The 27,042-nt window shown below is 57.3% G+C and overlaps 3 protein-coding genes across 3 annotated transcripts; 1 reads left to right on the top strand and 2 right to left on the bottom strand.

Annotated features, from left to right (window-relative positions):
• Positions 1–2,586: 2,586 nt before the first annotated feature.
• DRG2 (developmentally regulated GTP binding protein 2) lies at positions 2,587–11,546 on the bottom strand. The gene is made up of 13 exons (XM_035563394.2): positions 11,402–11,546; positions 10,414–10,574; positions 9,920–10,009; positions 8,728–8,788; positions 7,741–7,831; positions 7,240–7,312; positions 7,003–7,093; positions 6,666–6,763; positions 6,068–6,144; positions 5,544–5,632; positions 4,535–4,593; positions 4,058–4,111; positions 2,587–3,974 (listed from the first exon to the last, which is right to left on the bottom strand). The coding sequence occupies exons 1-13, from the start codon at positions 11,463–11,465 to the stop codon at positions 3,888–3,890; spliced, it is 1,095 nt and encodes a 364-aa protein (XP_035419287.1). The 5' UTR covers positions 11,466–11,546; the 3' UTR covers positions 2,587–3,887.
• A 2,360-nt stretch (positions 11,547–13,906) lies between these two features.
• GID4 (GID complex subunit 4 homolog) lies at positions 13,907–21,147 on the bottom strand. Its single transcript, XM_035563313.2, has 7 exons — positions 21,050–21,147; positions 20,399–20,900; positions 18,536–18,595; positions 17,572–17,679; positions 16,758–16,859; positions 15,935–16,065; positions 13,907–15,190 (listed from the first exon to the last, which is right to left on the bottom strand). Exons 1-7 carry the CDS (start codon positions 21,145–21,147, stop codon positions 15,127–15,129), a joined length of 1,065 nt encoding a protein of 354 aa, XP_035419206.2. The 3' UTR covers positions 13,907–15,126.
• ATPAF2 (ATP synthase mitochondrial F1 complex assembly factor 2) lies at positions 21,081–26,886 on the top strand. Its single transcript, XM_035563395.2, has 8 exons — positions 21,081–21,242; positions 22,753–22,797; positions 23,138–23,283; positions 23,768–23,865; positions 24,817–24,897; positions 25,066–25,178; positions 25,507–25,622; positions 26,264–26,886. Exons 1-8 carry the CDS (start codon positions 21,146–21,148, stop codon positions 26,399–26,401), a joined length of 834 nt encoding a protein of 277 aa, XP_035419288.1. The 5' UTR covers positions 21,081–21,145; the 3' UTR covers positions 26,402–26,886.
• Positions 26,887–27,042: the final 156 nt, after the last annotated feature.

Below are 27,042 nucleotides of genomic sequence, written 5' to 3' on the forward strand. Positions count from 1 at the left end.
CTGCCGGTGTCACCCTCTTGGCCTCTCTCCTTCGGGGACCGTCACCCCGCCGGCACCCGCAGGACCATATTTGCTGCACGGCAGCTGCCGGCTGCTGCCACCCCATGCATATTTGATGAGCGCTATTATTCCCATCTCCGCTCACGAGCGGAGGGATGGGAGCTAAGCTTCCTTGTGCGGGGCTGGGGAGGAGCAGGGCTGGAGGGGCAGCCGGCTCTGGTCCCTGTCCCTGTGCCCGGTGACACGGCTGGGCAGTGCCACGGCTTGGGGCACCTCCCACCTGCCTGGGCTCAGCTGGCCAAAAATAAAACTCAGAAAAGCTTCGTTTTTCCCCTCCAGCACTGGATTCCTGCACCACACAGAACTGGGGACCATTTCAAGCACTGCCGCAGTCGAGCCCGTGGCTCTTCCAAACCCCGGGGCACCGACAGCAGCCCGCTGTGGGTGCTGCACCCCGAGCTGGGAACCCCTCCGCTCCCTTCTCCTCCTCGTGCCTCGGCTCCGTCTCCTCCCCGCTAGCGCATCCCCGCCGTAATGCGGTGGGCATTTATTATGCTGATTCCTCAGAAAGCGAGGGCTTAACTGCAAATTACAATCGATAGCCCCAATCCCCGCGGGGCGGGTTCATCATTTAGCAGGCGCAACCGGAGGAATTCGAAACTATTTGGCCGGCCGTAAATCCTCCTCTCCGCAGCCTCCCGAGCCGGCCCTGCACAATGCGCGGTGTCTGGCTGGGGGTGACCCCTGTCAGCGTGCGAAACAATTAAGCTGTCACCGGGGGTCGCGGCTCTTAGAGAGGGCCCCGAGCAGCGCTGCGAGGCGTCAGCGTGACGGGGCGAGGGAAGCTGGCGGAGGCGGGCCCGCCGCAGTAACTGTCTCTCATTGAATTAAATGGATGTATTTGCAGTCAGTCTCTTTTTATTACCTCGCAAACGATTCCTGACTAAATTAAATTATAAAAGGAGCGTTCAGCCAATCAAAGCTGCTCGATTGCCTGGAACAGGCCTTTTCAGCAGAGCACGCCTCGGGCCCTCGCCGCTTCCAGGACTGGATGGAGGGTGGCTGAGGGACTGTGGCAAAGCTGATCCACCCCACTCCGCACCTGGGGGGCACTCGGCAGCACCGCAGGGGCGGGGCAGGATGGGTGCAGCCCCCCGGGAGCAGGGCACGGTGCTAATGGAAGCAGGGCTGGCCGAAAGGGCAGAGAAAGGGCAGGGGCTGCACTGCAGAATGGTGAACTGCCAGCCAGCCAGGCTCTGCTTCTTGCCGGCATCCAGCCGAGCCTTTTCTCGTGCTGCTCTTTGGGGGCGCTGCTTCTGCACCCCCATGGTGCCGGACAGAAAAGAGCACCTGCCCTTCTCCAAAAACACTCAGCCAGGGGTCTCTGAGCTGCATTTCCCTTTGCTAGCTCTCTCACCGAGCTATCGAGAGGTCTGAGCAATCCCGCAAGCCTCAGGAGGCTGGGGCACAACACGACTGCTGCGGCAATTTCCCACCTGCCCCGAGTACCTTGGCTATCTCGGGATTCAGAGGGATCTTCAGGCAAAACCTGCTGCCGCACTGAATTGCCATGTTTGCAGCTTTTAATGTTAGTGCAGAACAATTAGGGAAGCTGTCTGGAAGAGTGAACGCTGCAATTAAACGCACGTATTTTCAAATACAGCTATAAACTCGCTTGCAGAAAAGCTACCCTTACTTAAAAAAAAAAAGAAGTTAGCTGCTTCTGATTTAACTATTTTTACTGCATCCGCATCCCAAATTCAATCACCCATCGGTTCGTTTTGAGCAGGATAAAACGCCCAATTTCCTAAATTGGCATTTTAGCCTGGTAAAGCTAATTAGACAGAGGTTTTAATGATGGCATGCTGGACTAGTCAATTTGAAACCCGAACACACCACGAGGCAGGCACCAGCTAACCAAGGACGTGCTTTTGAGGATAATAGTGTGCATTTCAGATCGACACAAGCGTCGGCCATCTCCCCAGTTCCACAGGCTACCTGGCCTAAGGACGAGGCACAGCCAGCAATTCCGGCTGCCCACTCGCGTGCTGGGGCTTGGCAGGATCCTTGGTCTGGAGTTACAAGTCAGAAACTCGGGGACAAAATGAAACCAAAAGAACCGTGTGCGGGAAAAGCTCTGCCTGCGCAACCTTCACAGGAAATGTAAAGGGCGAGTTAATGTGCTGGAACGGCATCCCACCCAACTCACACAGAGAAGTGCCTGCGTTCTGCAGCCAGCTCAGGCATAATGCGGCTCATTTGGAGCTCATTCTCCGCTAGCTGCCACCGCGGTCGGGATTTGCTCTGCACTCCAGCTGTGAACAACGCCAGAAACAGGGAAGGGAACTTACAGAGTTCAAAGTCACCTTCTTAGCTTGGGTATTGTGAATAATATTCTATTTAGTTTCCGTGACACCTCACAGAGGTCCTCCCCAACCTCAGAGCCCTCTCGCAGCTGCTTCACAATCTATTCCACCTTACCACCTCCCGCAACAGCATCCGTGATTCTTCAGGTGGCCAAAGACAGAAAAAAGAGAACCAGAAAACACACCGACCTGTCTTAACACTGCAGGCAGACATCTACAGTTCACATGAAATAGCAATTTTTATTTTTTTCAAATAAAATATTCCTTCCATTTCTGCTCGATCAGTTTGTGAGGGGTGGGGAGGAGCACAGAAGAGGGAAGGAGCCCTGCTCAGACAAGTTTTCTATCAGACCTGTCCTCACAGTTAACAATCCACATCAGACCGAACCCTTTCTCCATGAAAGAAAATAAAAGCTATCGGCAACTCTTGATCCCAGAAGGAAAGAGCTGTTCTCTGTCAGGCACTCTGAATTATTTAGCATCGATATTTAATGAAAAAGCACGATTAGAAAAATCCCAGACTTCTGATGAAAAATACCCAAACAAGCAATGCTGTTTAACAGGGCTGGGGTAAAACCCATGGCAGGGGAGGGTACTGAGCTCAACGAGCTGTTACTGGAATTTAGGGGCACGAACAAGAAGCAGACCCCCCGCGATACTCTCAGGGACTAATGGGCAGGACGAGAGCGAAGGAGGGAACTCCCGAGACAACTCCTTGCACCAGCGATATGCCAGAAGTGAATCCTCGCTGCAGCCTATGGCTCTTTGATCGTACCCTGCTGCAGTTCGGCTCACCTTTCATGAACAAGGTTTCATTTTTTCTCATCTCAGTACCAGCCGGACCAGGACATCCTACAAAACCCGCCGCAGAGCTAACGGGAGGCACGGAGTGCCACGTCTTAATGTAACTGAGGAGGGACCATCATAAATTCACCAGGGCTTGTCTCAGACACAGAGACTGACGTCTCCGACCACGAAAGCTGTAGAGATGTGTCCGATGAGCAGGAGAGGAAGAACTTCACTTTCTGTTTCAGATCAATGCTTAAATTAAGTGAACGGATAAGCAGCAAAGCATCAGCAATGTTCTCGCAGCTCTGGCTTCCTTGTCCCAAAGCACAGGGCCAGACTTGTTCACACAAATCCATAAACTTCCCACTGGTGGAGCGAGCCACTGGGAGGCTGACACAGACTTGTGCAAACCCTACTAGGGGCAGGACATTGCCAGCTCCAGGAACTGTGTCCTAGAAGAACTGGCTCCTTTTTTTTTTTTTAATATTTTTAACAAAATTTACCTCGCCTGAAACTCTGCAAGATGGAAACCCATCTTCCCCATCCCCACCTGCAAGCAGTAGCCTCATTTTATACCTTTCTCCAAGGGAAGGAGCTTCACAGAAGCTTTCTTGCTTTCTCAGCTGTGGAACGCATCTCCCTTTTTCTTTTTATGTTTTGTTTTGCTTTGCTTTTATGTGGTCAGTTCCAATTCTAGTGATTAAAGACAAGGCCAGGCGCCAGCAAAGAGAGCTACTTCTTTACGATCTGAATGACATCTTCGTGTTCCATCATATGGGTTAAGCCCACTCTTTGAGGGCTGTATTTTGTGCTTGTCCCCTTTAAAGAAAAAAGGGGAGAAGGGTTAGGAGAAGACCAGAGACGCAGGAGGACGAGGATTTCATCTGCTGCTAAACACTTACCCACACCAAGGCGTATTTGAACTGGCTGGCTAATGATCTGTGAATTCGATGGCACTGCAAGACAGACAGACAGCATGCCAGGCAGTTCAGCGACACTACTTGGAAAACAACTTGCTCAATACCCAGGAAGCAGCAGCAACCCGGGTCTGTGTCAGAAATTGTTAACAGGGGCTTTAGAAGCCAGTTAACGGCACTTGAAAGAATACAGAACAAACACACAGGAATCAGCGGTCCACCTAACGCCCCACTTCACTGCTCCCATGTGCTTTTTCACCAGCCTTCAGCATCTTTTTCAACCTTTTATAGCAGTGAGGACAGAAACCTGAGGCAGATGGAATCAGTGAAGGTAACAAAAAGAGAAGCCCAACTAAACATCGACAAATTCCAAGCCTTACAAAGCACAAGTAAATCACGGCAGGTTCTAAGGTGGACCTGCCTTCTACAGACAAGCAACTGTAAAAGATTCAGAGAAATTACCACGTGCTCCACAGAAGCCCCTTTCCGTAGAATAATGGCATCTGTAAAGTCTGGTCTCTCTGCGGAAAAACAGAAAAAAGGGGGAAAAATAATTAGTTTTCTGTCAAACGTGGTCTAACACGCTGACGCCATCTCACATTGCTTTGTGCTTGCTACTCTCGAATTCCTTGTCTCGTTCGACTGGGCAGCAGCCTCCCAGACAATCAGGCGTTTAGGAAGCTGAAAGCATCGAATCGGTTCTGCAGACGCTCCAGTACCCAGACGTGCGGGTACCCATGTCACAGAGTCAGCCGCTTCCTCACAGTTCACCTACTCCAACCCCATTCCAAACATTTGGCTTTCAACACACGAAAGTTTCCCAAGTCAAAAGAAACCTGCCTAAGAAAAGCTGAACCACTCTGCAGTTTTCTGTAAAACCCCCCAAGGTTTCACAGCTCAACAAACTCACAAAAAAATCCTTAATCCCCACGCATCCACCCAGTTCAGGGCTGTTCTCAACTGAAGATAAAGGTCTTGGAAAAGGAACAAGTTACAGACATGCCTTCACCACTGGGAAAAACTGCAAATGAACGGTAAAGCAAAAGGAGGATCAAAGGCACACCTGAGCTTCACGAGCCCAGTACGGGAATCACCAAGCCCCTCACAGCAGGTACAGGAGACCTCTTTGGGGCCATAATTGGGTCAACGGTTCATCACAGAGCATAGACAGCAACTTTCAAAGGAAGGAAGCAATGAATTTCAAACTTTATCTCCTTATGACATCATCACGCAAAGCCTTATGAAAATTCAGCTGTTCTAGCCCAGGAAGAACAGGAGGGATGCACGCGAGGCTGGATCAGAAGGAACAGAAAACATTTCCTAAGGCCTAACGCTGAAAGCTGGTTAGGGGAGGGTGTAAGCGTGGCATTTCCAAGACACGAGAGACTGCTCAGAGCCCCGCTGGCAGCCTGTGTTTGATGAGCAGCCTCTCGTGCCTTTCAAACCTTCAGCTCAGCTAACGGTCACTTACGTCCTCGTTTCTTGGTGTAGATGCAGGTAAGTGCCAGGTATTCCCAGAGCTTCTCCAGCAAGTAGTCCAGGTTCAGTTTCATGCCGCAGCTGCAAAACACCACAAAAGTCCCTGTGATTACTGCTGTTGTGATTTAGGGATCCAGAAGAGCAAGGTGAAACATCCTATTAAAGTGCTAGGAAACGAGGGGAAAAGTCCCTAATGAGGTCAGCAAAGGAAAAACACGAGATTAAACAAACAGGGCTTTCAGAAGGGAAAGGAGCTTTGAAGCAGCAAAGCCCCAGCTGGATATATCAGCACTTCCGAGGGAATGAGTAGAGTGACTTATTCTGCCCCGCAGATCGTGTGGAGAAAGCAAGCAGCCTGCCTCTGCAGGGGAAGGAAGCCTGGAAAAAGCCGCGTGGTGGCTCTCCCACTTCTCCCCCCAACAGCTGCAGGCAGCCCTGGGAGACGCTGGAGAAGGAGGCATGAAATGAGCGACCAGCCCATTCGGGCAGGACATCAAGCAGCGTGCAGGCCCCTACCTGATTACAACGCTGTGGGGTCTCCGAGCAAGACGATCCACTTCCTCCATGGATATCTGGTCGATCTTGTTATAGACCTAAGTCAAAGGAAAAACAACACAGTCTTCAGTAAGGCAATTCAGCAACACTGCTGGCTTTTAATAAAATAAACTGTTGAAATTCAGGGGCCTAAACGTAAGTTCGGACCTTCTCCAGCTCTCAATTTGGGACGACTTGCCACGTGTTTTTCAGTACCAGTGCATTTCACAGCCCCAGTCACTATCGGAGCTGTTAAAGGACCTCTGGCACACGGGACCGTTAGCGAAAACTCAAAACGCGGAGCGGCAGAGGAGCAGAAGTCCCCACATCCTGCAGCCCTGGTGCTCCCAGGACGCGCAGCTCGTGCTGCTCCACGGCAGGCAGCCACCAGAGGGCACAGGGAGCGCGCACAGGACGGTCACACACGCACAGCCAGGAAAAAGCTCTCTGCCGAGCTCTGCTCCCACCTCTTCCATTAACATCCTTACTGCTTCAGGGACCGTGAAGGCCCTGGGTTTCCTTCAGCAACGAATGGAGATGCTCAGTGCTGCAGAAGGCGGGCTGTGTCTGAGATACTCACATAGAGGCACGGCATGTAGACCCTGTTGCCCACAATCACGTCAATGAACTCATCAGGGGAACAATCCTCTCTGAAAAGGACCTCGGCGTTGAAGATTTCTGAGGTGAACGTTGTCAAGGCCCAAATCCCAACATGCCTAAACACGGCCGTGAGCCAACGGGCTGAGCGTGCTCGGTGCAGCTTGGAGAAATGGAACAGAGACGGGAAAAATCAACCCAGGCCCGTTCTTAACCCAGCGGGCACCACGGAGACAGCGGGGCTGTCCCACAGCAGGCGCCACCCGACTCACGGGCTGCTGACTTGAGGCTCGAGGGTCTCCGTTTTAGGCAAAGGATACTGTATTCGTGGAGGATGAGCTGCACCAGCTTCTCGGAGCACTGAGTTAACGTGACCGTCGAGTTGAAGGAGATGCCTCCACCCTTCTTCGGCTGCGAGGAGGCAACAAGGCAATTTAAGACAGCCCGCAAAATCCCCGCCCACGCCCCCTTCGGTCTGTCCAACGCGAGGGGCAGCGCGCAGCGACCTTGGCTTTGACAGACACAGGCTGGGACTGCAGCAGCCCACCAGACCTCACCTTGAAGTAGATGTTTGGTTTGCTTTTGTTCAGCCGGATTCCTACAGACTCCAGTTCTTTCTCCAGCAGGGCCCTGCGGGGACAACGCACGTTAGGACCTGTGAGAGTGAGGCCGGTCAGGTGGCAGCCACCCCTTTCCTTTCCGTCACGTTGACGCAGCCTTGTCAGAAGCTTTCACCGCGACGTAACACCCACAGCTAATGCAGGACAGAGCCTGGGGTGGAAATCCAGCTCAACATCCCCACCTGATCGGTCATCCTGAAGGAACGATCCTTTGAATGAGAAGCCCAAGCTGAGGTCTGCAAAGTTCTGTAAATGCTGTTCCCGGTCAGCCAGGATGCTTCGAATGGCGCAGAACCTCTACCTTGCGCTCAACAGCTCAAATACTGGTTCCCCAACACACACAAGACACAGCATTTCAGGCCCGGCATGTTTTCTGGGCACGGATGGGGGAACCCGGCTCACCACGCCGCTCCCACGCGCCCAGAAGCACGCACTCACCGCTGTACTTCACCCTTCGTGGCATCCAGCATCATAATAACAACGTCTGCTGTCCGGGCCACAGCTATCACCTGCCGACCTCTGCCCTTCCCTGAGAAGAGAGGAGAAGGCTGTGTATCGGGGACAGAAAACAGCTGAGTTCTGTGACAGACGGGGACTCGTGCCTGAAAGCAAGAAAAAAGACCCTACAACCCCGTGCGGGCTGCAGGCAGCTGCGGGGGGCGCCTGAGCGAGTCTGAAGCTGCCTCATGCCCAGCACAAGCCAGAAGAAGCACTCGGTGCTGCTCCCCCCCACGGGTTACACACCTAGAACACGTAAAGCTGTCTGCACACAGCTGCGCGGGGTGAAACAACGCCGCTGCCTGCAGGACAGCCCCAGCCTCGTGCCACGGCAGCTGCTCCAGGCCCAGACACGGCTCACGCAGAGCAGCGCCGCGGGCAGAGGGGTTACGCACGCCTTCTGGTCAGGAGGGACCTCATTAACCAGGCCACGCTCCTCTAAGGGACCATCGGGAGGCTTTCCTAAGTTTCATAAGGCTTCCGCTGGCACGACCAACCAATAAGGAGGAGGATGAAGCAAGGGACCAAGGCAACGCCTCTTCCCAGAATCAGGAGCCCTGGGAGGACTTGCAGGCAGTCAGCCCAACCAAGTCACTGTTCAGCTGTAATCTCCCCCTCCGCCTCCCTAGCGTCTTTCTTTAGATTTCCCCTGAACCAGAAGGCAGCTGAGCAAGATAACGCTCACGCAGGAAGGTGAGAAGTGACTGACTTGCTCTGGCTCCCACCTCCAGAGAAGCATCTCCCTGCTACATATAGAGCCTTCCGTGGGCCCGGCGATAGGAATCGTGCCTCACGTAAGATCCAGAACGTTAGTTTGGAAAGCCAGCGCAGGAACTACTGGCCCAGGGCACCTGCTAACGTTCGAGCTGCCCGGGCATGATGCTGAGGGCAGACTCCCACTTCACACGAACGCAGAGATCAGCCAACCTTGTGCTGCTCCCTCGATGATCCCGGGCAGATCCAACAGCTGGATGTTGGCTCCTTTGTACTGAAAAGGAAACAGAGGGATGGAAAGTTGAGCCTCGTGCGGGGCACCTGAGCTGCCTTCGAAGCCTCAAGCACGCGCTGAGGACCAAAGCCTGCAGACGGCAGAGCTGAGCGAAGCCGACAGAGCGGGACGACTGCGCACAAAGCTGACGGCTCTGCTGAGGCCACCCCCGGAGCGTTTCCTGCTGAGCTGCCCTCAGCAAACGCAGTACGTGAGGTGCTGGCCTCCCGAAGGGTCCCAGGACTGCGGTTTGACAAAGCACCAGGAGAACAGCACGGTACAACAGCAACGTTATCCCGAGTTGGTGAAACGGAAAAGAAAAAAAAAAAAAAAAAAGAGACAACACTTTTTTGGTCTAACAAGTAAAGCACTGTAAGAAGCAAATCCATCGCCTCTTCCCGGCACGGATCAGAGGTACCAAGAAGCACTGCAGGTCTCACAATAACAGGAAAAAACGGGAGACTCGGGTTCCCCGGGTCTGCAGGGCCGTTGGCTTTCAGGCTGCTGCTGCAGTGAAGTCCCCAGGAACGGTTTCAGCTCGTGGGTGCGTTACAGTATTTGTGTTCGTGTCAAATAACGAAAGCAAACGTATTGGTGTTAACTCCGCTTTCCGTTCTGACCCACATTCCCTCATTACTCTTGGATGCCTTTCAGTTTGATGCCCTTTATCGCTTACTTTGCTGATGGACGCTTAGACCGCCACCAGCACAACTCCTCGAGGACAGGAGTAGCTGCGTTTTCCCTCCAAACCGATCGCAGTGCAGATCGCCTCCTTTAAAGCGTCATTAAAAACAAATCTGCCAAGGTTTCCGGCCATCTGGTCAATGGCACTTATAAAGAAATTCAGCTGAGAACTGTCGCATCGCTCCGGTCAGCCGACCCACGGGACGCGAAACCCCACCGGGCAGCCTGAGGAGTTACGCAGCCTAGGGAAGTGCTCCGTCAGCACTGCAGGGTGCAGAAAACCCGACAGCACGAGCACTCCAGACCTCCTAAAGCTTAAAGCAGAAGCCAGCAGAGAGCTTTGGATGCTGCTGCTCCTCGGCGGCAGCGCAAGCGGCGTGAACAGACACGGCCACACGAGCGGGTTTCTTACCGCTAGCTCCTGTTAGAGCGGAGAAGCCTACTTACTTCTATGACTCCCGGGATACACGTCAGGGTCGTGAACTCGTAGGACGCAGCTTCGCTGGCAGTCGAGGTCATTAAACTCAGGAAGGTGGACTGAAACACAAGAGGTCACCGTCACAAAAGACGCTCCAAGGAAAGCGCTGGCAGATGTTCAGCTGAACGCCCAACACCGAAGCGTCCGGCAGCTTTTCAAAGCCGCGCTGCGGCTCTCCAGGGACTGAGGCAGTAGGGGACTGCCGGCACCCCTCCTGAGAGAAGGAAATCCCCCCCCCCCCCCCCCCTATTTTCTCAGCACCCCCGTGGCTGGCCAAGCCCAGCTTTCGGGCACGCCACACGAGGTGAAGGAGCAACTCCCCAGCTCTAACTTCCAGCTCCCATTGTACGGCAGCTTTCTGCCAACCCATGGCAAGAAGGTGAAACACAAAGGGACGGCGCTGATCCCCGCCCGGCGCGCACACACACACACACACACACGGCTACCTCGGGTACTCACTGACCTTACCCACGGAAGGAAACCCAATCAGCGCCACCCGGGCATCTCCAGATTTCATCACATCGAAGCCTTCTCCTTTCGCGGCAGAGGATTTGGAAGGTTCCAGTAACTGGGCTCTGTACTTTGCGAGCTTTGCCTTCAGGAGGCCGAGGTGGTACTCGGTAGCTGCGTAACAGGGACACAACAAGTGGTTAACACACAGCGGGCCGTAACTCACTTCTGTAAATGAGAACCTTCCCAAAAAGAAACGCTCAGATCTCAGTCAGGGGCCTAAAGAAGCGTTGCCGCGTGCGCTGGCCGCTCTACACATGTCCTGCAAGGGGAACATCGGCTGTTGGATGCAAACCTTCGAGTAGCTGCACGCGAAGTCAGGTGGGAGGGAAAGCAGCAGCAGCAGCAAGAATTGCTGGGTGAAAGCAGCAACCCTGGGGGAGGACAGGCGGAGGATAAAAGGCACGAAGGGAGGCCCAGGAAGGGGAAGAAGGCAGAGAGCCCAGGGGAGCCGTCAGCCCTAGAGCCCCGGGGGTGCAGCCACCCCTGGTCCCAGCAGCTCGCTCCTGAGGGAGCATCCCACGCGACTGGGCTGGGATGAATCTTGCCCTGCTCCCGCCAATTGCGAAAAAACACACTTAACTTAGAGCTCACACCGGTGAAGGTACTTTATCGACCCATCCCTACCAAGACGCGTGAATTCACACCTGACGCAGGGGAAAAAAACACCCCAAAAAGGCACTTCCCGCAGCAGGAACTCGCTTTACAACGGGGGGGGGGGAACAAAAAGGGAGGGAACAACGCGGGGAGAAGCCCGGGAGCTGGGGGAGAAGCCCGGGAGCTGGGGGATTCGCCACGTCTCCTCCCCAGCGCCTCCTCCGCCCGCACGGCCCCGGCCTCCCCTCACGGAGGCGCTGACGGGCCCGGGCCCCCCGCCACAGCCCCCCCTGCCCCGGAGCCGCCCCGCAGCCCCCCGGCCCTTCACCCCCCGGCTCCCCCACCTTTGTTTTTCTGGGTGCGGGCGATCTCCTTCTCGATCTCCGAGATCTTCTCCAGGATGCCCATGGCGCCGCCCGCCCGCCGCCGCCGCCGCGGCCCCCTCACGCCGCCCGCCGGAAGTGCCGCGGGCCCGGCCGTCCGCCCGCCTCAGCCGTCCGGGCTGCCCGCAGCGCGCACACGCACACACCGCTGTGCACCCGCCGCAACGCTCCGGCCGCGCCCCGAGCCCCCGCGCTTTGCGTTCCGCTCGCCACCGCGGCCCGCTCGCTTCCTAAAATCCTAAAATTATTAGGGGTGGAAAGGACCTCCAAGGTCATCTGGTCCGACCGTCCCCCTACCACCATCACCCACTAAACCATGTCCCCAAGTACCATGTCCAACCTTTCCTCGAACACCCCCAGGGACGGTGACGCCACCACCTCCCTGGGCAACCCATCCCAATGCCTGACTGCTCTTTCTGAGGAGAAATTTCTGTAATTTCCAACTTGAGGCCCTTCCCTCTAGTCCTATCACTAGTTAGGTGTGAGAAGAGGTTCCCTCAGCCGCTCCTCATAGGACTTGTGGCCCAGGCCCTTCACCAGCTTCGTAGCCCTGCTCTGGACACACTCCAGTGCCTCCTTGCAGTGAGGTGCCCAAAAATGAACAGTGCTCGAGGTGTGGCCTCACCAGAGCAGAGTACAGGGCTCCCCTTCCCCTCTCCTCACACCCCCCCCAGTCAGCACTGAGCCCCCTTATCCCTCCCCTAAAAAAGGTGCCTGGGGACACAGCCCTCAGGCCCCCCTGGGGACATGCACCCAGGTGTCCCCACAGCACAGCTGTGAGCCCCCCAGCTCCCCTCCAATTAATCCCACATCATCTACTTAAGGCAATCAGTATCTTTTTGGGTTCTTGGACATGTCATTAAGCAGTGAGACAACGCACACTTGTCCCCGTTAACCAAGAATTGCTTTGGTTGACAAACACACACAGACACAGGCCCCTTAAATACATTTCATTTTTAATTTGGACGTTGATAGCTCTGCAAAATACTTCTTCCAGTCCCTTTTCCATATTCCATCCATAAATATACTAATTCTTCAGCCAACATAGTTAAAAAGAAGAAATCACAACCTTTTCAGAAGACTCATATACCCCATGTCTTACTTCCTCTCCCAGAACCTCACCTGGTTAGTCATCTTTCACCACAACATGACATACTTAACACCTTTTTAGCTTATCAAACGATTCAAAGAAAAAGAAAATCAAAATCAAGGCTTTAGAGAAGAGAAGTTCTGAACACAGGCTGCCCCTTCAAACCTTCCCACTGCCACCACCGGTAGCTTGGCTTCACAACCTGCTCCAAATCCACATCCTACAGAGGCATCGATCTGGCAGTTTTGGATTTCAGCTGAAACGTGCTTTGAGACGGCTGGAATGAGACAGGCAGAGGGACGGAGAAAGGATGCTCCTCCTTCCTCACCCTTCTTTCCACATACCAAGTCTCAGTGGCTCAGAGGAAAACTTCAGGGGAAATTCTGGGGTAGTTACACACTAAACAACCCCAGGACCCTTCCTAACCCAGCTTCTATAACAACCACAGAATCATTTCAACTAAACAGCGTTAGAAACCCAAGTGTAACACCGGCACGGACAGCACAGGGCAGCTGGCATCACCACCGACACCACATGCAGCTCCGGAGACATGCGAGCAACCCGTGGGGAAGGCTCTCTGCACCCATGCAGCCACGTTCCCAAAGGCTCTCACTTCCACTTCTCTACAGCCGAGCAGCACCATTGGTTTTAGTCTCCAAAACTAGGACATCTCCCAGTCCCACACATTAAACACCTCCCCTCACCTCCACAGGAGCTGAGTTTCTCCCAGAGGAGCACAATAAAAGGGGAATTACTTCTAAGCTGCTCTAATCACATCAGCTGAGAAAGTCGCCCCCTTTCCTCCAGCTCCTCCGCAGCCACCCTGCTCGTGCTACGCTACAAATCTACCTGCAATGACCAGGACAATGCCACACGCTTCCCTTATCACCAGACGGGTCTCCTGCCTCCATCTGCAAGCAGAACAGCTTGCTCCGGGGGCAAGGATTCATCTGCAGCCAGCAGCCCGCAGAAGGGCGCCTGCGGTGCTGCGTCATCCCCCGAGACCAGCCCCGCCACCTCTCCAACGCGCACAGTCCCAGTCTGGCACACACGAAACGGGCTCGCTGAGAACCCAACGTGGCCCTGTTAAGGCTTAGACTAGCAACTCGGCTGCCGCGAAATACCAGACGTGCTGCCAAAAGGAAGGAAGTTTAAAAAAAGAAAAAAGAAAAGGAAAAGTGAACAACCAGCACTAGGTATGCAGGGGGTTTTGCTTTCCTCTCCCAGGCAGCAAACCCGTTCTCAATGCCTGCCCGGTCAGCGCACGACACAAGCCTGCTTCAGGGGGGTGGGTTTTAAACAGCCAGAAAAATGCAAACTAAATTCGCACAAAAGCTCTGCAGGTGTGACTGTCACATTAATTACACCACCGAGGCCAACTTTCAAAATGTCTTTTAAAAAAAAAAACAAACCACACACGCATACACACACACACACACACTTTGGCACACAAGCCTTAAGTTATATCACTTGAAACATTTCAAAGTCAGGAGAGCTACTGATTTTTTTGTTTGTTTTTTTTTTTTGTCGTTTTTTTTTTTTTCTTTTGCCTTGCAAAAAGGTATCAAGCAGTGGTGTTGGTGTAGCATAGAGGCCGAGTGCAACTGCTGAACAGTTCGAGGCGTTCCTGCGACGCTGCTCAGCACTTGCACTCCGGTTACTGTCCCAAAGCGGCTAGCTGATTACATACACGGATATAAAAACTGACAGAGACATTCCCAGTTTTCAATGTGAAAACAGTAAAATGTAATCGAGTAATTGTGCATTTGCCATAGGGTCCTTGGGAAAAGGAACCATAAAAATATTTTTTTTTTTAATAAAAGTCTTTTTTTTTTTTTTTATAACCCTTAACTTAAGTAAAGAGCAAATATACACCTATAAGCAGAGTTCAGATCCACTTTACTGAGAGCCTGGAAGTCCGTACAAATTAATTCCCAGTGGCGTATCCAGACACTGGGAGAGCTCCCAGCTCCAAAGGGCCAGCGTTCCTGAAAGATCTGCAGCTCCAGCTGGCCTCGGTAGCCAGCGCCAAGCGAGCACTCGTTCAAGCCTCATCCGTCTCCGCCAGCTCTCCCCTGACAGCCTGCGCAGCTGAGCGGCTGCCTGCCAAGCAGAGCCTCACGCCCACGACTGCGCCTGGCTCTGGGAGCATCAGAGCTGGCAATCCGGGCAACAAACCTGAGTCCTGGCGATTTCAACCCACATCAGGCCGTAACAACGAAAATAAAAGCACCGTGCTTATATTTTCTTATTACTCAGAGGACAGACCACTGATTCCAGCTACCGAGAAACAGCTTCCAGAGGAGAGCTGGGAGGAATTTCAGTGATAGAGAAACTAGCTGTGCAATAAGAAAAGTGCATTAAAGGTATCTTAAAACCAGATTAAAGATCAAATCGCCACTCGACAGGAGGGAGAATCAAGCTCCAGCAGCCATGCTCCTTGGGCTGGGTGGGTTAACATCCAGGCTCTCTCTCACGAGTCCGAGGGGCAGGAGAGAAGCGTGCATTCCCGTGCTCCGACAGGGACACAGTTCTCCTGGCAGGCCATGCTCCCCTGCCCGGTTTGCTTCTGTGCGGTACCAGTTCCGGACAGTTGTCATCGGAATTCGTAGATAGGAGCACTGTGCTCAGGAACGTGAGTTAAATTCAATGACTGATACCTGGGGAGAGGAAAAAGACGGAGAGGATTACACAGAGCAACTGGATCCTCCTAGAACCAACAGCTCCTGCTTGGCAGGCCGCAGGCAGACATCCCGGTGGCTTTTCCTTTCCCTTTTGGGACACCCTCGGAGGTGTTCGGGCCCCCATTTACCAGCGGTGCCAAAACCCTGGGAGGATCCAGCCCCGTTCCTCATTTCCATTCCCGTGCCTTTGAGCTACCTGCAGCCAGACTGTTTGAGGTGGGCTGGCTGTGGGTTTTGGACGCCTTTTGAAGTTCACCAACTTTCAAGTTCAAACAGTGTTTGCTACAGCTGGAAATTACGCTCGGGTCTTTCAAAGCTTAGCTCGAGGGGATCTGTCTGAAAGCCTCCCAGGTACCTTCCGTCCCTGCGAGCTTCCAGCAACTCAGCTGATTCACCTGCTGCATGTGACAAATGCCATTATTATTTATCCAAAGCTATCACAGGGAGAAGAGCTCTCCACAGCCACTTGTCAGATGGCTCTAGCAAGAAAACAACCAAATAACTTTGGCTGTTCCCCGTGCCTTGCAGCAACACCCCGAGGACCACGGGCTACCGAGCGCTGGCCCAACAAGACTCCTGCCCGAAGGGAGCAGCAGCAGAGCTGCTACACGCGAGGAAGTGCCGGGCTCCCTCTCCCAGGCCCCTCTGACATCCTCTGAAGGGCCAAGGCACGGAGAAAAGGCAGCACTTCAGTCCGCCGAAGGAAGGAAGCCTCCTTACCATTCTGAACTCCTATGGTAGTAATAGCCCTCTATAGATGCTGCTGACTTCTGGAAGCAGATGTAATAGAAACCAGCAAAGGAAGCACCGCTGATGTCTTTGATGGTGTGATCTGGGACTAGGAACTGCTCCTGCACACAAAACACACGCCGGGTTTAGAGATGCTGGTCAAACACTCCCCCACCCCACCCCAAACCTGCCCCCCCAGACCGGGCACTGGCACCACCGACACAAAGGCATTCCTGGCTGAGCGCTCCCTGTGCTCGTGGCAACCCAGACCAGAGCCCAGCGCGTTCCTTCCCCACCTGGCACCGCGGGCATTGACAGGGAAGCAACAACCGAGAAGAGAAGCAGCTTTAAAGAGCGCACGAGATCAGTTTCAGCCCAACACCTGCCCTCTCCCAACCAGAGGCCAATCACAAAAGCAGGAACCAGAGCTGTGCCTGCTGATTTCCTCCCCTCGCAGCTGCACAAGACTCGTGTCAAGAGGGAGGAATCGATCCAGCTGAAGAGCCGGGAGGGGCAGACCACACAGGCCCAGCACAGGGACTGGAGACACCGATTCTTCCACCCTCTCCGGAGCATCACCAAGCAAGATTTTCCTGTTGTGTTTTTAGCCATGACTGCAGCCCTGAAGGACGCAATTAGCTGACTAGACAGGAGTCACGCTGGAATTTGTAAGCGTGGCAGGTTACAAGGTTGGTTGGTAGGGCGAGATCTTTCATTAGGCCAGCAGCAGTGGTTGAAAAAGCTTCCCGGCACCACGAGCCTCTGCCAGCCGGTTGTGAGCAGCTCAGCAGAGAGGGAGACGTGCGGGGTTTACCTTCCATCTCATGAAGACATAGTCCCCGTTTTTCAGATCCTCATAATCAAAGTCATCAGAGTTAAATGTTTTTGCAAACTGGTAGAAAGCCTGGAACTTCCCCTGGAACAAAAAGGAAGAACAATGAACGCAAGAACCAGGAGGCTTATTCCAGGAAAAGCGCTCCGTAGCGCCAGTTTCTATTTCGGAGGGAAGAGCAGGATCCCCTCGAAGGGGCCGCTCCTCCCTCGGAGCAGCGCCGAGCACACCCCCGGAGCAGCCCGGGGCAACGAGGAGGACGGCCAGCCACCCCCAGCCACATCCAGCCCGCTGGCGGAAGCTCCCGAGCTTCCAGAGGGGTGCGTTTGGACAGAACCACACTAAACACCGGCGTGACAAACAGCAGGTCAAGGCGGCCGTGGCCCTGCTCCGGGGCACAGCGACAGCCGTGCCCTGCCCCGGGGAGAGGCTGAGGGTGCTGGTGCCCCGGCCGAGACAGCGTGCGCGTGCCAGGGGGACGCCTCTCCCCTTCCCCACTCCGTTTTGTGACGAGCTCTCAAAACGAGGAGCGCGTTCTCCGAGGGGGGGGGGGGGGGGAGCACGAGATGGGAACCGCTCCTGCTTCCAACCACTGGAAGGTGGAAGACATCCCCTCCCTTCGGAGGGCGCAGCCAGCAGCCCGCTGAAGGGGCCTCCAGAGACCTCGAGGGGGAAGGGTGGGCACCCTCCAGGCCCTCCTGACAGCCCCTGCCTGCGCGCTCTCTGCGCCTCACCTCTACACCAGCTGCTCAGCCGGGCCTGCATCAGACCTACATCTGGCCCCCCATTTACTTACCCAGTGTTTACGATCCACATCTTCGTCAGCATCCCACTTGCGTGTTAAGAAAGGGTGCTTTTTACTGATTATTTCCCCTTCAAAGAAAGTAGTGAGGGTTGGGTACTCCTAGGAGAGAAGAGAGGCGAGAAGATTCGTCACCTACTGACGGGGAAAAAAAAAAAGCAGCGGCTGCAGCAGGGGCTCCGGGCCACCTGAGGCTGCTCCTGTCGCCCCAGGCAGCACACGGATCCCGAAAATCTGACTCGTACACAACCACAGCCTCCCGCCTCTTATTCCCTTTCTTTTTTTTTCTTTTTTGCCACTCTGTCAACTTCACAAAACCCGGAGGAGCCCCGTTAGAGCTGGACAATCACGAGCGGCCTCGTACAGACGGCACAGCTCCTTGGCCTCGGCCACAAGCTCCCCCCGAGCTCTGCATCTGCACCGTGCTAGGAGAATGCACCCAGGGGAGGCCAGCCCGAGCTGGGGCGAGCGAACTTCTCCAGCACCCACTCGGCCTTACGGGCGCGCAGCGCTGCGGCCGGCAGGGCCCTGCCCTGGGGCAGCGCAGGAAGAAACGTCGCCCCTGCGAGACAGCTCTCAACAGCTGACCGCAGGCAGGTCCCAGCGCACGGGCACGGAAGGAAGCGTGGGAAGACCCCACTGGTTTGGGTCCCGTTTTCTTTTCTTCACCACCGCTGGAGGAGCGCCCAAAGCTGACCGCGGGGGCAGATTTTGGTCTGCTCAGAGCCTGCGGGGTGCCAGACGAGCCTCCCTCCTTCGGCACTCCCGCCGGGGCCCGTCATACCGCTCCGTGCGCCCAGCACGACAGGCTGAACCATTACAGCGCTGAGCGGTCCCCTTTTACTGCGTGCTCCATCCCTCCACTCCCCACTTGCAGCGGTAGCTTCTCCCACCCCACCAGGAAAAAGCCGAGCCTTTAGCCAGCACCTCCCCCTGCCGCCCTGCAATCAGCACTCACCTCTGTAAGGCCTTTAATCTTCAAGTATCCACAGAGATAGGAGTTTTCCATATCCACATGCTGGAAAAGAGCACAAAGCGCTGCCGTCAGCACGGGTGCGAGGGCACCCAGGTGACCCAGAGCCGCTTCCAACCCCCTGATGCTCCAGGGCTCGCTTCTGCTGCGGCTGGTACCGACCGCACGGCTTACAGCCCGGCATCCCTTCCCCAGGGCTGGAGACACCTCGGGAGGCTCAGGAAGACCACCTGAAGGCGCCCAGAACTCCTCCGACAGCCCCCGGCTGCCTCCAGCCCCGAGGGCTCCGTCGAGGGAAGCAGATCCAAAGCGAGAGCACCGCTGGCGGAACCTCGCCCACCCCCGGCGCCACTTTCCCCCGTCAAACACCACCACCAAAGCCGTGCTCGGGAGAAAAGAGCCAAGAGCACGCGTTCAGTGGAGGTAATTCAGGCCGGAAAGCATCGCCCTGAGCCTCGTCACCTGCTCCTTCAGCAGGCTCTGCCCGCTGCTCTCCGACACGCCGCCCGTGCTCCGCCTCGTACCAGGCCTGAGCACAAAGCCCGCTCGGGGGGCAGGTGACACCTCGTGTGTTTGGAAACGAGCCTTCTCCCCCGCTCTGAAGCTTTGCGTCACCCTTCCTCTGAGTTCCCGGGCTGGATCGGGCCTCTTCTGCCGTGCAGAACCGAGGCAGGGGCTGCCTCTGCGCCGGCTGCCTTTAAACAAGGGGATTTTCCAAGCTTTTTCCTGACATCTCCGGGCCGTTTTTCAAAGCAAGAAGCGGGTTATTTAGGGAAGCGCGAACGTTAACTGCGAGGAGACGGATCTCCCCCACCCGGGATCAAAGCACAGCCGCGTTTCCCTGCGCTCAGCGCACGGAGGGCACGCAGGCGCCTCTTCCCAGCCGACAGGCACGAAACAGCAGCGCTTTGGGCACCGGGCTCTGCGAGGGGGCAGCGTGCAGCGGAGCCGCTCAGCCATGGGATGTCTCCACCAGAGGCGGCAGGGCCAGGCACGCTCGTGCTGTTGACAGGCGGGGGGGACGGCACGTGAAACCAGAGGGGTTCAAACGCTGCCCGGGCTGCTGACCCTGGGGCCCTGGCGTCACCCCATGAGGCCGGGCCGTGCACCAGGCAGCGTCACGGCGCTTGTTGCGCCCCCAGACCCCGTCTGTGCCCCCCGAAGCAGGGGCAGAGCCGTGACTCGCTGCAGGAGGGCAGGCACCGGACGCCGCCTTCCCAAGGCTGACTCCGCACCACGGCAGCTCTGCCCGAAGCGAGGGTGCCAACGCTTCCCCCTAAAAACAAAGCGTGCGGGGCGATGGCGGCCGCGGGGAGGGCCGGGACGGCCGCGTGAGGCTGCGGCCCCGTTCCCCAGCATGGCTGGGCACCTCGGCCGCCTGGCTGCGCGCTGGTGACGGTCAAAGCCCCGGCTCCCCGTGCAGCACCAGGGGATGGGGAACGCAGGGAGCCCAGCTCCAAGCGGGCAGGGATCCCTGCTGATTTTCGGGCTGGCCCGGAAGCCGGGGCTGCTGGGGGGCTTCGTGACACCCCGCTGAGGCGGGGCGGGCGCTCGCCCTGACAGCGCACAGGCACCGCAGGGGGATGAGGGGGGAGACCCCAGGTTTTGAACCCTGCCAAGCCCCAGGGGAGCGGGACAGGGGCCTGAGGGAAGGAGGAGGGATGGGGGGAAGGAGGCTGGGACACGGCAGAGAGCCCCCCCCCCGACTGCGAGGGGTACAATAACGGAGAAAACGGAACGAAGGGGAGGGAGCAGGGGGAAAACCGAGGGAAGGGGAGGGCGCAGGGGCAGGGAGCGGGCACCGAGCGGGGCCTGGGGGGGGGGGTCGTGCCCCGGGCTCCCCCTCACCTGCATGACGACCTCCACCTCGTAGGCGTTGCCCTTGCTGCGCTGCTGCCCGCGGAACTTGGCGCCGCTGTAGAGCAGCGAGGTGGCCACGCCGGGCTGCGCCGTGTTGATGGGGGGCGGCGGCACCAGGCTGCTGGCGGCCGGCCCGGCCGAGGCGGAGGAGGAGGACGAGGAGGAGGAGGAGGAGGAGGAGGAGGAGGAGGAGGAAGGCGCCGCCGCTGAGGAGGAGGAGGAGGAGGAAGAAGAGGAGGAGGAGGAAGGCGCCGCCGCCCCGCCCGCGCGGCCCCGCTCGCTGCGCACCGGCATCTCGGGGGGGTCCCCGGGCGCCAGCGTGGCCGGGGGGTGCCGGGGGTGCCGCGGCCCGGGGCCGCTCCCCGCTCCCCGCCGCCCGCTCCCCGCCGAGGCCCGAGGCCGCCGCCGCCGCCTCCTCCTCCTCCTCCTGCGGACTCCCGGCAGCGCCTCCGCGCTCTCCCATTGGCCCTCGCGGCCGCCGAGGGCGGGACTCCGCGGAAACGCGAAGCGCTGATTGGCCGCTCCTCGTTTCTCCCGGCTCGCCGCGCCGAGGGGGATGCTGGGAGATGTAGTCTCGCCGCCCCCCAGCCCCCCCGCCCCCCCCCCCTCCCGCCGGACGGGGAGGCCGAGGGGCCAAACCGCGATCGCGGCGGGGATTGGTCGGCGCGGGCAGCATGGCGGCGCCCACGGGGCCGTGCTGAGGCGGGGGGGGTGGTTCCCGGTGTCCCCGCCGCCATGTGGAGGGGCCGCTGCTGCCGCCTGCTGCGGGGCTGCGCCCCCAGGCCGCCCCCCGATGGCCCCGGGGGGGGCCGCGGGTACGCCCCGCCCGCAGGTGAGGGAGGGAGGGAGGGGGAGGGGACGGTGCCCGGCGGGGGGGCTCCGGGGGGGGGGCTCCAGGGGGGGGGCTGAGGGAACGGGGGGGGGGCTCCGCCAGGGTTGGTCCCGGGGGGGGGGGGGGGGGGTGTTTCCCGGTGGGATCCCCCTCAAGGTCATCCCGGGCTGGGTTGGGGCCGGGTTTGGGTGCTTGGGAGGAGGGAAAAATGGGGGAAGGGGTAAAATGCCCCTCCCCCGAAAGGGTAAAGTCCCCCTTAAAAAGGGTAAAATCCCCCCCCCCCCCCCAAGAAAAAAAAAGGTTGAAATCCTCCTCAAAAAGGGTAAAATCCCCCCCCTTAAAAAGGGTAACAATCCCCCCCCCCAAAAGGGTAACAATCCCCCCCCAAAAAAAGGGTAAAAGCCCCCTCCAAAAGGTAACCCCCCCCAAAAAAAGTAAAACCTCCCTTAAAAGGGTAAAATCCTCCTCAAAAAATGTATAATCCCCCTTAAAAAGGGTAAAATCCCCCCCAAAAGAAGGTAACGGGCGCTCCGAGCACCCCCCCGGTGGGTTTTGGGCTCGCTCCGGGGTTGGAGCCCGGCTTCCCCCGACACCCAGGCCCGGCTGTGCGGCCTCGCTTTGCTGCTGCTGCGCCTCTGGTTTGGGGTTTTCTGGTTTTGTTTTTTTTTTTGGCGGGGGGGACAGACCCCCCCCCCCCCCCCAGGGGTGACTCAGGCCTATGCCGGGCTGCCTGTCCCCTTGGTGGATCTTGCTGGGGACGTGGGGGCGGCACAGCCAGTTTTAGGGTGTCGGGGGGCTCATCGCGGGGCTGCCGGGAGCCCACTGAGGTGAGCCAGGGCTCCTCCCGGGCGCGTGCCCGTCGGTCTCCCCAGGGCTGGGAACCCAGCGTGGGGCTTTCTGCGGCCACAAAGCTTGCAGGGGGCTGAGCTGGAGCAAATCCTCGCCCAAATCCCGGCGTGGGAGCGCACAGGTGAGCAGCACACGGTGACAGCCCGGCCTGTGCCCTTCCCAGCTCCGGAGGTGGATTTGTGGGCTCAGCATTTGCGATCTGGCTGCAGTTACCAGGGGAAAAGCTCACACGTTCCTCCTGCCTTGGCCGAGCGAGACGAGATGACGAGGCGTGCACCCGAGCAGAGCTGCAGGGAGCCGGGGGTGGTGGGTCCTCCCCTGGCGGCTCAGGTGCCCCCCGCGCCATCCAGCTGTCCTGCGCCATCCAGTTGTTGCTGCCCGGCGCCTCCAGCAGTGCCTGTGAGAAACCTGCTCCCGTGGGCGATCGTGGCAGCGGGAGCAGCACTGGGGGGCGTCCGCCGGTTTCACGGCGCTTCCCCAGTTGAGTGGAGCTCCCTGAAACAGAAGGGGCTTGGATGTGGCTGAATGAGCAAGGTTTTGGGATGCGACCAGGCCCATGATAGCATCAAGGGGTCCCTCTGTTCTGATCCGTGATGGGGAGCAGGGGAGGGGACCGAACGTCCTGTAACTGCCCTTTCAACACCTCTGTTTTCTCCCCCAGAGAGGAAGAGGTTTTACCAGAACGTGAGCATCTCCCAAGGAGAAGGTGAGCGCAGCCTCTGGGGGGGCAGACAGGGGCCAGGTCCCTGGGCCGGGGGTTATCACCAGGAGGCAGCGGCGTGCCTGCAACCCCGGTTGTGCAGAGCGCGGTGTTTGTCACCGGCGTGCTTCGTCCTTTCCTCGTCTCTAGCAAACCCACGTGGTGGGCAAGTTTCCAAGGTCGTTAGGGGGAAAGCAGTGTCAACATGTTGATGGTGGTGGGAAGCTGCTGATCCCTCGCTCCCCTCAGCTCCAGCTCTGAGCCTGCTCCCTCCGCGGGGTTGTCTGTTGTTCCTTAGTGCCTGCTCCTCTTTTAATTCCCCAGGATTTCTACTCTGATTCCCCAGGAGGCTTTGAAATAAACCTGGACCACCGGAAGCTGAAAACTCCGCAGGCCAAGCTCTTCACCGTCCCCAGCGAGGCTTTGGCCATCGCAGTGGCAACAGAATGGGACTCCCAGAAAGACACCATCAAGTTCTACACTATGCACCTGGTGAGCATGGCAGGTCAGAGCGCTGGGGCTTAAGAATGGTGTCCAGACGCAGCGCGTGGAGAGAGCAGGTTGTCCTGATACCAGTGGAAGTGGGGATGAGAGATCAGCACCTGGGCTGGGCACTGGGGAGAACCCTGCAGCTGTCAGGGCAGTTAGGTGCTGGCTGTGTCACCGGGGGAGGGTTTGAGAAGGGGCTGGAGGGCGTTACTGGGGACAGCAAGGGGAAGCAGGAAGGTGGATGGGCTCTGGGGAAGTCCCCGAGCTCTGCCCCGTGGTGTTTGGTGGGCTGGCTCCGAAGGCAGAATCTCCAAAGAAGATTTCCTATCGCATGAGCCGTGTTTTGCCTCCACACCTCCATTTTAGCTGAGCTCCTCAGCTCTTTGCGTGCCCCAGATTCCTCTGCTTCTGCTCGGCCTTGTACAGTGGAAGCTGCTGCTTCCCCAGGCCTTGAGTAACAGTGCCTTAAACTGCCTGTGTCCCACAGACCACGCTGTGCAACACGGCTCTGGACAATCCCACGCAGCGAAGCAAAGGGCAGCTGATCCGTGCAGCTGTGAAGTTCCTGGAGACCGACACCGTCTGGTATGGGACGGGGGGACCCTCTGCAACAGAGGCGAGGTGGTCTCGTGGCAGTGCAGTGTTTGGAAAGGCGGTTGGGGGAACTGAGGGGAAACGTCTGCTGTAACCAAGTCACTGCAGGGTTCTGCTCTGTCCGGGTTTGGATTAGTTAGGGCAGTCCCACGTTTGCAACCTTGTGCAACTCCATGCACTTACAGGGCAGAGGTGTGAGGGAGGACGGGGATCTGCTCCTCTGCTGAACTCACTTTTGGAGGTGTCCATGCTGGGCAGGAGCAGCAAGAAATGAAGATTTCCTTGGGGAAAAGTTAACAGCTACGAAGAGCTTGGGAGAATCTATCGGCCCGGTCCCGTGGCACTCTGGCTTTGTAAAGGTGCAGGAAGCTCGGCTTCCTTGTACCGGCAGCAAAAGGCCCTTCATTCCTTAAAGTTCTTGTGGTTGCGGGATGAAGCCTGCCTAAGTTCGTGTCTCATAGTGCCAGCCTCTGAGGTGTCCGTGGCAGCTGCTCCGCTCCTGTGGGACGAGGGAAACAAGCCTCCCGCTGCTCTTGGTGGCTGTGGTCACACGGGGCTGGGCAGGGTGGCAGCTGGCACTGGGGAGCACCGGGCTGAGCCACTGGGCCCCTGCAAAGAGCTCCCGTGGGGCACGTCTCCGGCTCCAACCACTAAACCTTGCTGCATCCCTCGGTTGGCTTCGGGCTGCCTGCTGCACTTTTCTGTTGGATGCTTCGCTGCTATGTTCTAGGTAGAATCATTCTTCCTAGCACAAGGAAAAGCTCTGAACTCAGGGAAGGGTGAGGGGATCGTTCCTGCTCACTGCAGCTGCTACCAAGGGGGCGGGCAAAAGGCCCGGGGTCTGTGGGGGGCTCAGCTTCCTTCCCGGGGTGCCCCGGGCTGGCAGGGCAGCGACAGCCCGCGAGCTGATACCCGGCGGGGCTTTGTTCCGCGATGTCCCAGCTATCGCGTGGAGGAGCCGGCTGCCTTGGCAGAGCTGCAGAAAAACGAATGGGATCCCATCGTTGCCTGGGCTGAGAAAAGGTAAGAGGTCCAAGATCTTTCTGTTTACCCTACTGTTTGCCCTGGTCAAAGATCTTTCTCTTTACTCGCGCCCTGCCCTCCTGAGGCCAGCAGCTTTAGCACTTGTGCCTCAGAACTGCAAGACCCACAAGCCCAGCGCTTTTCTAAGGGGCCGTGCGATCGTTCCAGGTACAACGTGGCAATCGGTTCCTCCACCAGCATCATGGGGCCGAACATCCCGGCCAGCACCAGGGACACCTTCATCAGCCACCTGGCCTCCTACAACATGTGGGCTCTGCAAGGTGAGAGGGGCTGGGCTGGGGGAGCGCTCCGCGGGGGCTGCACGAGGGCAGGAGAGAAGAGCTGCAGTGTTTTTTCCCTCCTGCTGCTATGCTGAGGTGATCGGGGTGTCGAGGTCACTGCAGTGACAGCGGCCAGTGCTTTGTGTCTGCTGGTAACAGCACGTTTGGCTCCTAGGAGTCCAAATGCGAGCAGGAGCTGTCGCTGGCCTGGTGACCTCCGTGGGGAGGTACCAGGTCGCAGCTGCCCCTTCAGAGCCTGTGAAGACGCTGCTGTAATGCTGCAGAAAACAACCGTGAATCTTGTTTGTTTTGGGTTATTCCCTTCCAGGTATAGAATATGTAATCACCCAGCTGAAATCTCTGATTCTGTCCATGGGCCTGATCGACAGGCACATTACCGTAGAGAAAGCCGTGCTTCTGTCTCGGCTGGAGGAAGAATACCAGGTAAATTGGTACAGAAGAACCCTGTAATTCACAGAGCAATAATCTCAGCATGACAAACGCACCCCCCACCACAAATAACTGGCAAGGGAAGGGCCTGCTGTTACGGGAGAGGTTCCACTCCGCCAGCCTCCCCGTTTGAGAGGCTTTGGAGCACGCTGCCGTCGAGCAGTGTGACGGGCGCAACTGCCCCGAGTGCTCCTGGGGCTGCCAGTTTCCTTGTGCAGAACCCAGACGGCTGATTTTCTCCCTCTCGAATCTGAAGTGCGAAGTCGTGGATGGCTTCTCTTGCTGTGGGTTTCCAGCCTGGAGGCCTTGCTAGACACCAAACTAATAGCTCGCTTGCTGTGAGAGCACAGGCTGGAAACTGGCCTGGCGTGAAGCTCTCCCTGACCCAAAAGCGGCTGAAATTGATGGGAATCTTTTCATCTTCCCGTAAGGGGTTTTGCCTCAGAGCCCACTAGAGATGAAGCGTGTCCTTCCACCTTACTCCTCTGGAGTTCTCCCTACCCCAGCGGTCGGCAATCAGCGCACCTCCTGGGCAGCTTCCCATGTTTCACAAACACGAAAAGGGAGGCTGAGCTGCTGACCGGCTCGGCGTATAATCCCGTTCTGAACTGACTCACGTTCCTCCTCTCCTTCAGATTCAGCGGTGGGGCAAGGTGGAGTGGGCCCATGACTACGATCTGTGCGAGCTGCGCGCTCGTGCGGCAGCTGGGACTCTCTTTGTTCACCTCTGTTCCGAGAGCTCCACTGTAAAACACAAGCTGTTGCGGGACTGAGGCTGCTGGGCTGGGTGTAGGAGGGGAACGCACAGCTGTGAGGCGCTGCTGTGACCCAGGGATGGTCGCCACCACCCTGCCACCACGTCTGTGGGATCAGCCTGGAGCTGAGGAGCTGCGGCTCTGTGGGCAGCTCCCCGCTTGGACTGCCTGCTGCAGTGCAGCGCCAGCAGTTTTGATCCCGCAAGGAGGAAGGGTCAAGGTGAGCTCCCTCTGCGTGCTGGAGACAGCAGCCCTGTCCGTTACCACTGTCTGGAATTCATCTGACGAGCTCCCAGGAAAGAAGCAGCTTCCTGGGCAGGGCACGGCACAGACACACCCGGCATATGCCACATGTCTTCAGAGCTGCCAGCTCCTGACACGCACTTGTTATGGAAATCTGAAAACAGACTCGGCTGCATCTGTTCTTCATCCCTCAGTGTGCCTGCGTGTAACACCAGGGTCTCTCTGTTTGATTAAAGGCACGCCCCTGCTAGATACAGAAAGCCAATGCTGCCGAGTATTTCTTTGTTTTAATCGCCAAACCACGGTGTGGGTTCCGAGGTGCCAGGCTCTAGGCAGGCGCAGGAGTGGCTGCAGGCAGACAAAAACACGAGCAGAACCGAACAGGCAGTAGCTACCAAACAGAGCTGCTCCCTCTG

Source organism: Cygnus atratus, chromosome 15 (assembly GCF_013377495.2).
Source record: "Cygnus atratus isolate AKBS03 ecotype Queensland, Australia chromosome 15, CAtr_DNAZoo_HiC_assembly, whole genome shotgun sequence".
In the NCBI taxonomy this organism is placed as follows: Eukaryota; Metazoa; Chordata; class Aves; order Anseriformes; family Anatidae; genus Cygnus; species Cygnus atratus.

Coding starts and splice junctions, on each gene's coding strand:
- DRG2 (XM_035563394.2), bottom strand. CDS start 11,465: ATGGGCATCCTGGAGAAGATCTCGGAGATCGAGAAGGAGATCGCCCGC. Junction 10,010..10,413: donor GGTTTCCTTCCGTGGGTAAG/GTCAGTGAGTAC, acceptor CTTGTGTTTCAG/TCCACCTTCCTGAGTTTAAT. Junction 4,112..4,534: donor GGGCTTCTGTGGAGCACGTG/GTAATTTCTCTG, acceptor TCTGTCTTGCAG/TGCCATCGAATTCACAGATC.
- ATPAF2 (XM_035563395.2), top strand. CDS start 21,146: ATGTGGAGGGGCCGCTGCTGCCGCCTGCTGCGGGGCTGCGCCCCCAGG. Junction 23,284..23,767: donor AGTTCTACACTATGCACCTG/GTGAGCATGGCA, acceptor TGTGTCCCACAG/ACCACGCTGTGCAACACGGC. Junction 24,898..25,065: donor GTTGCCTGGGCTGAGAAAAG/GTAAGAGGTCCA, acceptor CGATCGTTCCAG/GTACAACGTGGCAATCGGTT.
- GID4 (XM_035563313.2), bottom strand. CDS start 21,147: ATGGCGGCGGGGACACCGGGAACCACCCCCCCCGCCTCAGCACGGCCC. Junction 16,860..17,571: donor ATGTGGATCGTAAACACTGG/GTAAGTAAATGG, acceptor TTTTTGTTCCAG/GGGAAGTTCCAGGCTTTCTA. Junction 15,191..15,934: donor TACCATAGGAGTTCAGAATG/GTAAGGAGGCTT, acceptor TCCTCTCCCCAG/GTATCAGTCATTGAATTTAA.